This window comes from Lepidochelys kempii, chromosome 1 (genome assembly GCF_965140265.1).
Source record: "Lepidochelys kempii isolate rLepKem1 chromosome 1, rLepKem1.hap2, whole genome shotgun sequence".
NCBI classification, from domain to species: domain Eukaryota; kingdom Metazoa; phylum Chordata; order Testudines; family Cheloniidae; genus Lepidochelys; species Lepidochelys kempii.
In genome coordinates, this window is record NC_133256.1 from 235,965,014 (window position 1) to 235,977,167 (window position 12,154).

General features: G+C 40.7%; 1 protein-coding gene across 1 annotated transcript in view; it reads right to left on the reverse strand.

Annotated features, from left to right (window-relative positions):
• Positions 1-12,154, reverse strand: part of PIK3C2G (phosphatidylinositol-4-phosphate 3-kinase catalytic subunit type 2 gamma) — a 278,348-nt gene that overhangs the window by 238,409 nt on the left and 27,785 nt on the right. Inside the window, exons 6-7 of the mRNA XM_073335036.1 lie at positions 9,865-9,935; positions 5,118-5,181 (exon numbers count right to left, since the gene is read on the reverse strand). Coding sequence (XP_073191137.1) covers positions 5,118-5,181; positions 9,865-9,935 — 135 coding nt within the window. The remainder of the gene's footprint in view (positions 1-5,117; positions 5,182-9,864; positions 9,936-12,154) is intronic.

A 12,154-nucleotide genomic window follows, 5' to 3' on the forward strand; every position in this document is an offset into this window, starting at 1 on the left:
CCAATAGGAGGTGGGAGGGCAAAACAACTTTAGGAGAGCACTAGACAAATGTATGCGTATGACTGTACGACAGGGTTGCTTGTAATGGTGAGGCACAGGGCTTGGCAGCAGCCCTGGGGCTCACTTCAAGTTAACATGTTTCGTTCCTAAAAGCTCATTGTTCACGGTTTCAGCCAGCCCCCTGCAGGAGTCAGGAAGCAACTTCCCCTCTCCCAGTTTATTCTCATTTTTTTGTTTTATGTCCTACCTCTGAAGCATCAGGGATGGCCATGGCTGGAGATGGGGCACTGGAGTGGGGGGCAGGGCTCTGGGGTGGGGTGCCATCAGTCTCTTCCTCAGGAGCTTGATTGCCTACTTCTTGCTCACATGCTATGGATCTAACTCATCACCATATGTGGGGTTGGGAAGGAATTTTCCACCAGATCAGATAGGCAGTGACCTTAGGTGTTTATTTTGCCTTCCTCTGCTGTTTGTAGTGTGGGTCATTTGCCAGGATTACCTGGGTATATTTCAGGTAGTCATTTCCTTGCCATTGCGGGGGCTTCAGGCATTGGTGCTCCTTCCTACTCTCTGTCTGTGGCACACAACAGTCTAGTGTCCTGCAGGCTGAAATACGGTGGTCTAATATAGGTTGTTGGCTTTAGGGCGTGGGTGCTGGGTGGTTTTGGTGGCCTGTGATATTCAGATTAGATGATCTGGTTGTCCCTTCTGGCCTTAAACTCTATGACTCCAGGAATCTAAAAGGGGATCTCTGTAAATACTACATACTCTATATTGGGGAGAATATTTAAAATAATTAACATGGATTCCTTCTTTATTTGTACTACTGACCGCCTTAAAGACAGAAATACATTCCCCGAGCAAGCAAAAACTCTCCTCCTAAAATATTCTCTATGTCTCTGTACTGATAACATTCCTTTCAGTGAGCTACAGTGTGTTTATGTGCTGATAAAATTACTTTTGTAACTCATCCATTTCTATGGCCGAAAGGGAAAAATTGCCCCTAAAATAAACTTTTTTATTTCTAAGCTGAAGGCCTGTAACTGAACTGTAACAAGAAGGTTAATATCTATCATTAATGCAAATAAATAAATACATGGAATAACTATCACTGGTCTAACTCCCCTGACTTAATTAGAGCAGGGATATATTGGGCACACTCTCTCACAGAATTTTGAAAAATAAAATGAACACACTGTTTAAAAGAAAATATGGCCTTAGGATTGAAGGGGAAGGAAATTGCTTATGGTTGTTTGTGTTCGCTAACAAACTTTGGAGCTTCCTTCAGCCTTAAATTGATTCATCACTTTCTAACCTGTCCCTTTTTAATTATTGCATTTTCCTTTCTTCCTCCTTTCCCCTCCCCCCATCATGTTGATTTTTAAATTAAATGCTTGCAGATTTTCCTCTCTGTATGTACAGAGTACACATAACCATACTGGCGGGAGCTGCTAAAATGGGACAGCTTTGTCACCACCTTAACAATGACAAAACCAGAGGATTATGTGGGTTTTTTTATTGTACGGACCTGGAGAATATTACTATTTTTCTTTTCCACATGTGGATATGAATTTGTAACACAGGGGACTTTATCTCTACAGACACACGGACACACAGGAGTTTTCAGAGTAATACATTATCACTGCAGACACACAAGGCTAATCCATGAATAGGGTGATGGCTGTACTTCCTCTGGAGGAAAACTATCTTGTTTAACATTTTCAGAATACATTGTGGATTCCTATAAAAAGCACGTTGGAAAGTTTTGAAGAGTGTTTGCATTTCCATGATATAACGTGCCGTTAAGTGTGAAGCAAGACATTTTATAAATAGGTATGGTTTATGGACTTGGTACTCCCAAGGCGTGGGTCTTATTGCCTTAAGGGACAAAGATATGAAAAATATTTTAAACTAGATATGACTGATGATAGATTTTTCTCTCATCATCTCTCTTTCCAGACAGACATTTAATACCTGGAGAGTCTTCCCTTTCCATATATAGATATATCACATTGATTTCGCCTTAATGGACTTAACACAGAGACACTCATTTTTCTGTAGATATTATGGGAGGCTTTTGTTCTAAATGTCCTAAAATTCAGGAGGAATTAAAGTCAACATAATGTACATGTTTTATTTTACTGAAAATATTTAAATACTACTATTTAATAGGTTTCAGAGTAGCAGCCGCGTTAGTCTGTATTCGCAAAAAGAAAAGGAGGACTTGTGGCACCTTAGAGACTAACCAATTTATTTGAGCATGAGCTTTCGTGAGCTACAGCTCACTTCATCAGATGCATAAAGTGGAAAGTACAGTGAGGAGATTTTATATGTACATACAGACCATGAAAAAATATACATTGTAAGGAGAGTGATCACTTACAATGTATATTTTTTCATGGTCTGTGTGTACATATAAAATCTCCTCACTGTACTTTCCACTTTATGCATCCGATGAAGTGAGCTGTAGCTCACAAAAGCTTATGCTCATATAAATTGGTTAGTCTCTAAGATGCCACAAGTACTCCTTTTCTTTTTACTATTTAATAATATAACTTTTGGAGGATATTTTGATGCTTAAATAATTTCTATAATTAAAACACCATCCCACTGTGGAACATCCCCTTTATCAAAAGTTAAACAAAAAGTTTCTTTACAGGCTAACTGGAATTTTATTCAAAATTACAAGAGATGATTCGGGCGATCAGAATGGCTAATGTTTAGGGCATTAATTCTGTGGAAATGCTCCATACATGTTTGGTCAAACTGCATCTCTTGTGCCAAATATTCCATACTTCTATCTTTCTGATTTTCATTTTGTAATAGCAGCATCTAGCTTGCAGGGCATTTACTGTACATTAATAATAGCAAGGACTACAGTTCTGCCATGGATCTCACTTATGGATTCCACAACTTTGGAGTTTTTCAACAAATACTCATGACTTACGGGATTTGAAGATGTGGGTATGTAAAATGACTGAAACAAATTTACTGAGGACCTGGAGATCTGCCACCTTAAAACCAGAGCTGGAGGCCAGACTAAGGTCTGAGTTCAGCAAAGCACTTAACCACATGTTTAATGTTAAGCAAGTACCTAAGTCCCACTGGCTTAAAGTTAAGTGCTCTACTGAATAGGGATGGACTTACCCTCCTAACTTCCTGCACTGCTGCAAGCTAAACAGGCAGATTCCATGACCACTTCATAACTTTTTCAGGCCAGCTACCATAACAATTAATTCTAATAGTAGTTTTTATGTGCATGGAAAATTTCACATACACAGCCCAATTCTCTGCTGTGTTACAATGGAGTTACAACTCGCCTAAAACTGGTGTAACACAGTGAAGAATAAAGACAACACAACTGTAGTTTCAGGTAAGGATTGTGAACTCAACAAGGCACAAATTTAGGCCCTGATCCTGAGGTAAACTGTGGCCATATCAACACTGCAAAAACACTGTTTTTAACATCTGTTAACTAACTCATGCTAAAATTTAAGTATCATGAGTTTACGCTAGGGTAAACTACAAATATTTGTAGACTGCAACAAATGATTGCGTGGTGTCCAGTGTCGTGGTGTCTAGTCTTCAGGTTTGTTTAGCCTTTGATGGCTAGGAACTCCAGGTAAAAATCTTACGAGAAGGGATGCCCCAGGGATTTTATATAGGTGCAGAGGTCTGCCTACACAGTATATATTGCAGGATATGGAGATTGGAGTGCAGTTAATTGTGTGATTAATGTTGTGCATAGCTCCTTTCCAATTTAGAACCCTTTTTGCTTTGGTGCTAATCCCGCAAGCACACATGTATAACTGAACTTAATGGAACTTCTCACATAAATAAAAGTCTAAGAGGTTGCAGTACTGGGGTCTCAGAGCATAGTCCCGTAAACACTTAGACACGTGCCTAACTTCACAAACATAAGTACTTCCACTGAGTTCAAAGGAACACTGCTCATGTGTGTTAAATTAAGCAAATGCCTATGTGTTTTCCGGATCAGGGCCTTAGTTTGAAATTGCTGTGTAGTTTCGGTCCTGAATTGCTGATCTATGAACGCCATTATGGGGCTGCATTGCACATATCCCCTTGCACTAGAACACAGCCCAGGCTGCAATTGAACAGATGATGGGATCCTGCAAAAGAAAAGTCTCAAGGATTTTCACACAAAGGTAATTTTTTGCAGGAATTATTGGTAATTTTTCATAATTCAGAATGGAAATATCCACTGCACAAAAATATCTTGAAAAAGTGAAAACTGGGGCGGCGAGGGATTAGTACCCTAAAACAGAATGGAGATTTTTGGTGGTGTGTGTTTTGTTTTGTTTTCTGGCGCGTAACATTTTGCAAGAGAATTCCTTACTTTAACACAACTAGTTAAACTCTACTGCATCAAACTGTAATAGCTTCAAGTTGCTGCAGGAGTATATTCTGTGATCTAACAAGGTCTTGTGCTTTCTTTCATTTCCCAAATCATAAATGAAAAAAGGAAGAACTAGTTCAACCAAAAATAAGATGAGTCTGCACCACCTCCAGAAACTCAGCTGAACCTATTATTTGTCTTCTTCATTCTCTCCCAAATTATCTGTCATTGAAACATGTATCTTCATTTTGGGGTTAGATTCTGCCTACAGTTGGGACTGGCTAAAATTAAGCTTTTCTGGTGGCGTTTACAGTTGAATTGGAACCCCCTCAAGTTTTATGTTTAAACCTGATCCTGAAAAACTCAAACTCATGTCTGACTTTATGCATGTGATAGTACCACTGAAATACATGTTTAAGTGTTTGCAGAAGTGGGGGGAGGGGCAAATTATGCAGATTCAAGTGATTACAATAAAACTAGATCCAAATATTTGGGTGCTAACTGAAAATGAGCCGTGGATCCTTTTATTATTCCCTAACACTAGGAAATAGTTACCATGAATGTTTTAATCTTGTAGCATTTATCATAATTTAGATGTCATTAATTTTAGTTAAGAATTTCCACACCCTTTCCAAAACAGGTTAAACAGCTTTTATTAAGAGTCCTCTTTAATTCACTTTGAGGCAGATTAATCTAATAATTAGAGACTTTTCACAAGTAAGCTAATGCTTTTCTGGCAAAACAGGCTGAGAACAAATACCTCATTTTGCAATAGATATTCCACTTGACCTCCATATTTCATAATAAATGTAACAAGGTTCTTCCTGGAAATTAAAAAAATAAAATCAACATTCAGTTAATAGTAGGTAGAAAAAGAAAGTGGGCATTATTTTTACCTCACATTATAAATCAGGAATAACTTCAGTGGCCACGGTGATTTTACATTGATGTAAATATGAATTCAGAATCAAAACAAGTGCTTATGTAGATTTCAAGGAATATTGGACATGACACTTCACTACCCTTTTGTAGTCACTTACCCTTGCACAAAGTAGGTTTAAAGTGCTACTTCTCCAACCTGGTGGCATTTTATACCTACTTTTTACAAACTTAAGGCCCCAATTTAGCAAACCACTTAAGCAACTGCCTAAAGCTAAGCATATGCTTAAATCCCATTGACTGTGCGTGTTTAAACTTAAGCGTGTCCTTAAATGCTTTTTTGAATAGAGATGGACTTAAGTGCTTTGCTGCCTAGGGTCACAAAATAGGGTGGAAATCTATGGCTAATCAAGCCCTACATCTGCAAAACAACTGGAAATAATTCTGAATTTTATAAACTCTGAACCAGATCACCAGTGTAGAAAAGTACATTTTTAAAAAGGGACAGTGTTGAAATAATAATACATTTAAATAATTACTTATATTTCTAATATTTACACATTTAGTTTTTTCAAATTCTTTCAGTTTGAATGATTGCCCTTACTTTCTAACATTTAAGCTGTGGCTTTACTGTTCTACTCCATTCAGTCTGGACTTGGGAAACTGATATAACCCACATAAACCTAGTGTAGATCTCTATCCCCTGAGTCTGCTCCTGCCTCAATCCTGCAATTTGTTTTGCTCGTGTATGTATCATAGTAGAACCAACGCATATCCAGGGATCCAATGACATTAGCAGATCAGGTAATATAGAACAACAGTTTTGCAACATAAGGCAGCAAAATGTGAGAACCACTCTCAAATGTTGATTTCTACTCAAACTTCAACATGATAATGCAGAGTAATATACTACACAGACTACAACATTCAATTTTTTAATTTCCTGATAGCTGTACTTCTTGTGGAGTGCTGCCAGGTTTCCTTTCCAAAAGGCCATTTATTAATATGCTGATAAAAAAAACTATATTTAACTACTCCCATCAGATTAGCCAGCATGTTGTATTTAACAGCATCTTGATGTTGAGGAATATGGGCCAAAATTAGCCCTGGTGTAAATGAATACAATTCCACTGATGTCCAGGGATTTACACCAAGTTTGAATTTCACTCTGGGTGCTCATTATAGTGAGGGATGGAGGCGTAGCACCTACCCGTGGATATACTGATTTGATTCATTAGCTACCCACTTGCCTATAAGAGCAACCTGCTGATTTGCAAGGGTAAGATATCAGCTCATTCTCTTCACTTCTTCCCAGGCCAGCTGATAGCAACTAAAGAAGTCATGGATTCATTATTCTCCATGAGACCTAGTAGAGGGTGACCATCTTAACCAATTTGGCTCCTGGGACAAAAATGTTATTTCATTCTGCCATATCCTGACACAAATATCACACTGTGGCATTTCATTATGATGGGGCTGCCCACACAAAAATTGCTATTAAGAATAGCAATGTAGGGCATCCTGGAAATAAATCACATTACAAGATAAGTCTTCTCTGCAGAGTTACCTCCAGTGATACAAGTCCCATCCACACACAAAACCCTTTAACTCAATTCTGTTAGTGCTTTCAATTTGAGTTGGATGGCTTTAGAAGTAGTAGAGGCTACATGCTGAATAAGTGCAACACCTCAGCTACTGACACAATTACTGCAGATCGTATGCTTGCAGCGTGGCCACTCACACATGAGCTTAGTTAACTCAGGAGGAGTTAGCTACACTCCAATTAATTCTGCAGTGAAGACATAGCCTAAAAAGGTCACTGATAAATCTCCTTCTGGCATAGGTAGCAGGAAAGGAAACCTTTGTTTATTAATAAGTGGGTTAAGAGCCAGTCCAGGAAAAATACAGGAGGGGAAAGAGAAGCAGACAGTAAATAAGCATTTTGTTTTTTTATGAAGTGATTGGTGTTTGAAAGAAACTAAACAGATCCTTTGAAAATATCCCATATAGTTCAAGGTGACCTTGAGCAAGTCACCTCACCTCTCTGTGCCTTATTTTCCCATCTGTAAAATGGGAAATGTGATGTTTATCTTCCTTTATAAAGCACTTTGAGATATATGGATGAAACACACTATCAGAGTCAATTATATAAAAGCTAAATATTCCTCACTCCTTCAAAAGTTGCTCAGTGAAAGTTGAGGGAGAGCTAGCTCTGCTGATATGGGGAAAGCGGTGGACGTGATCTAGCTTGACTTTAAAAAGCATTTGATATAGTCTCCCACAGTATTCTTGCCAGCAAGTTAAAAAAGTATGGATTGGATGAATGGACTATAAGGTGGATAGGAAGCTGGCTAGATCATCGGGCTCAACGGGTAGTGATCAATGGCTCCATGTCTAGTTGGCAGCTGGTATCAAGCGGAGTGTCCCAGGGGTTGGTCCTGGGGCCGGTTTTGTTCAACATCTTCATTAACGGGTGATGGGATGGATTGCACCCTCAGCAAGTTCACGGATGACACTAAGCTAGGGGGAGAGGTAGATATGCTGGAGGGTAGGGATAGGGTGCAGAGTGACCTAGACAAATTGGAGGATCGGGCCAAAAGAAATCTGATGAGGTTCAACAAGGACAAGGGCAGAGTCCTGCACTTAGGAAGGAAGAATCCCATGCACTGCTACAGGCTTGGGACCAGCTGGTTAAGCGGCACTTCTGCAGAAAAGGATCTGCGGGTTACAGTGGTTGAAAAGCTGGATATGAGTCAACAGTGTGCCCTTGTTGCCAAGAAGGCTAACGGCACATTGGGCTGCATTAGTTGGAGCATTGCCAGCAGATTGAGGGAATTGATTATTCCCTTCTCTTTGGCACTGATGAGGCCACATCTGGAGCACTGCATCCAGTTTTTGTCCCCCCACTACAGAAAGGATGTGAACAAATTGGAGAGAGTCCAGCAGAGGGCAATGAAAATGATTAGGGAGCTGGGGCATATGACTTATGAGGAGAAGCTGAGGGAACTGGGCTTATTTAGTCTTCAGAAGAGAAGAGTGAGGGGGGATTTGATAGCAGCCTTCAAATACCTGAAGGGCGGTTCCAAAGTGGACGGAGCTAGGCTGTTTTCAGTGGGGGCAGATGACAGAACAAGGAGTAATAGTCTCAAGTTGCAGTGGGGGGAGGTCTAGGTTCGATATTAGGAAAAGCTATTTCACTAGGAGGGTGGTGAAGCACTGGAATGGGTTACCTAGGGTGGCGGTGGAATCTCCATCCTTAGAAGTTTTTAAGAGCCGGCTTGACAAAGCCCTGGCTGGGAAGATTTAGTTGAGGTTGGTCGTTGTGTGAACTGGGGGTTGGACTAGATGACCTCCTGGGGTCTTTTCCAACCCTAATCTTCTATGAGAGATCTGAGTGTCCTTGACACATCAGCCCTAGAGCTATATCGAACCCTGTTATAACTACCCTTGTTAAAATAGCACCTGGTTACAAAGACTGTGTTATGAAGAATGAAGCCATTATCACAGTATTTATATTGGTATTTGGCTCTGAAAATTCTCTTTATGAGCAGCAGCACGAGAAAATTATAGCTCCTTCAATCCAGGGAACTTTGGAGAAGTGTGTCTGTGTGGTGGTGGGGGGGGGGAGACGGGGAGACGGATGGAAATGTTTTTCTCCCAGCTGTAATTTTTAAGTTCTCCTGTTCATAAAGAGAATTTTAAGAGTCAAACACTGCTATAAATGCCGTATGATGATAGTTTCTCTCTACATAACACCATTCTCATGGATTTGTAGTGAGTTGCTATTTTAACAAGGCTTGTTATAAACAGGGTTTAACTACACAGTTAACACTCATTGTACTTGTAAAAAATGCTATAGAGGCAGAGAGCACTATAGCCAACTATACTGAAAATATAAGGTACACAGAAAGCCATTTTGTTGCAAACTGGAGAAAATACAATTTTTCTTTTATTTATGATATAATCTATAATGAAAATGTCACGTACATTCTCAACATCAAGGGTGAAAGGAAGAGGACAGGGAGAAAATATAGTTCAATAAAACAGACTGTTCTGCCAACCAACCAGTGAGGACAGAAGGAAAAAAAACCACTGAGCTCATTTTATTTTGCTTGCTGCCATCTCCATCCCCAGCCAGAATTTAGCCAGAGCACAAGGGTTAAAAGAATCTGGCTCTGCATGACTTCTTATGAATACAAGAGCACAAGACATCAGCTTTGCTTTTCATCTCAAAGACAGTACTGTGATAAGAATCTGATGCACAGAAATGCTTTAATTGCTGGTCCAGTCACATGGCCTGGCTCAGGGTTTCTGTCACATGACAAAGATCAGTATCTACTGACTTCACTAATTACTGTCAGAAGCACCTCCAATTGTACCATGACCACTAACACAGTGATGCAACATTGGCTCAATACTGACTCACTGGAAGAAGTGGCATTTATTGAAAGGTCAGCAATGGTTCATGCTGCACCCTGTGTTGTCTTGGTAGTTCTCCTATCCATGTACAAGCCTGGCTCTGCTTAGCCTATAAGTGTTGATGAAATCACAGCCCCAGGGCATGTAGGTGCTGACAGCAAATATATACAGTTATTAAGTGCAGCTATTCCAACTACTAACATTCTTACCTGGACACCTTCCAAATATATGTATATTGTAGCAGCTGGTTCACATTAAACTGACTTTGGTCATCTTCATGCTGTAGAGAAAGGAATATATAAAGAGTTATATAATTGCTGGTATGAAGTATCTAAGTGGTACAAATTTGTTTGGTGCTTCATAATGTCAGTATGTTCTTTCATTGTTTTTGGTCCAATACTGAAGACTGATTAACACCTTCCTCTCTTTGCCTATATGTTCTTGAGCCCTTACATAAACTTTTGAAGCTGGTCACACCACCAACCTGACTTTGGAAAGTAAGAAGCTCATCTTAAGTAAAATCCTCATCACTTTTGAGCATTTTCAAATAGACTTGATTGCAAGTAGAGAAGGGCTGAGGCCAGAACAGTCCAATCCAGTCCTGGATTTTTAACATCCCCAGACTGAGGAAGAGTTTTGGTCAGGGTTATGGTTTCTTGCATGAGGGAAAAAAATAGGAGCCACTTGAAAAAATTCCTAGCTGGTCTTATAGTTCAAGCACACCCAAACTTCAGGGTATTTCCATCTGAGATTGTGTTTGGTGTCTATCTTTCACATTAAAATTATATTTTGTTTTCTCCAGGTTCTTGTCTTTTTGACAGAGGAAAAATCCCAGCCCTTATCCTCAACTAGCAGTATAGGGAGAAGACATACCTGCATGCTACACCAAGTAGACATTACACACACACACACACACACACACACAGAGTCCATCTGCTTCCTCCTCTTTTTAGGGAGTACATTGGGGATCAGAGTCATATGGGTGACAGTGGAATGGGAGCCACATTTACTGATAAACAGAGTCAAAATCTACCATACTTTTGCAACCTCCTTAGAGAGAGAGAGAGAGAGAGACAGAGACAGAGACAGAGACACACACATTTTTTCTCCACCATCTTTACCTGGACACCACCCCCAATCAGAGGTACTCTTTCTTCCAGCCCCATGAATAGGGTGACCAGAGAGCAAGTATGAAAAATCGGGATGGGACGGGAGTGGGTAATAGCCCCTACATAAGACAAAGCCCCAAATATCGGGACTGTCCCTATAAAATCGGGACATCTGGTCATCCTACCCATGAATGGCCTCCCACCTTCCTTTGATGCTTGAATTCTTGAACCTCCGCCTTTCAAGCAAGGTAGTTTCCAGCATGCAGCCAGCAAGCAGCCATCGCCTGTGTTCTGCACAGGCAGCTCTGACTCACTGCTGAGTCCAGATCTCTGCTGACTATAGGGCCCTGAAGTATGTTGTGAAATAACTGTTGCTGTCCACAGCACCACAATGAAAATCAGGAGGCAAGTTAACTGAAACATCTTTATGTCTTTGATGATAATTAAGCGAGAACACAAAGGAAACAAAAGTAACAGTGAAGATACCTGACACCCAGTGCTTTAATGGCTCCCCAACCAAACAGTTATCACTGGCAACCATGGGAGTAGTCAGGCCACGGGAGCAATCATGCATATCACTTGATAAGAGCTCGGAGACATGGTATCAGACAGCATGGTAAGGAAGGAATGTGCAAGTCCCTCCCCAAACCTGTATAGCTACTGTAACAATGCTTAAAGCTCCCCCCCCTTCCCCCGCAACAAATCAACCCGAAACAGAGCAGTTAACATGAAACAAAAACAGTGTATAGTCTTACCTCATTTGGGGGGAATAAATTCCCTTGTTTCCCTCTGCAGCAACAACCTTGATCTCCTGAGCACTCTGACATCATGGACCTTTCTTGTCTGCCTAACATTTGTGTTCATGAACTGACCCCTATGGTCCTCTAAGCCTTGGAGAAACAGTGAATAGCCTTTGTGGTTCATGCATTTACCAGCCCCTTTCAGAGGGCAAAGTTTAGGGAAGTGTGTTCCATTGATGACCCCCGCACAGTTCAGAAAACCCCTCTGAAAACCCAATATAATTTCAAGGACTTAGGTAATGGCACCCAGCTGTGGATGGATCTCAGTTCTAATAGCCTGGTAAACCTGTACAACCACCTCCCCATCAATTGACTTCCCAACCCCAAACTGGTTGGCAACTGATCGATAGCGGTCAGGTGTTGCCAGCTTCCAAAGGACAATAGCTACCCACTTCTGTACTGGTACAGGTTTCTGAAATTGAGTGGCGTGGTGCTGGAGGGTTGGTGTGGTAATTGTAGGGGTCCTGTCCCAAAAAGGAGCTGTGGGGGAGTTGCAAGGTTATTGTAGGGGGGTGTGTGGGGTGCAGTACAGCTACCCTTACTTCTGCACTGCTGCTGGCGGCAACACTGCCTTCAGAGCTGGAGAGCGG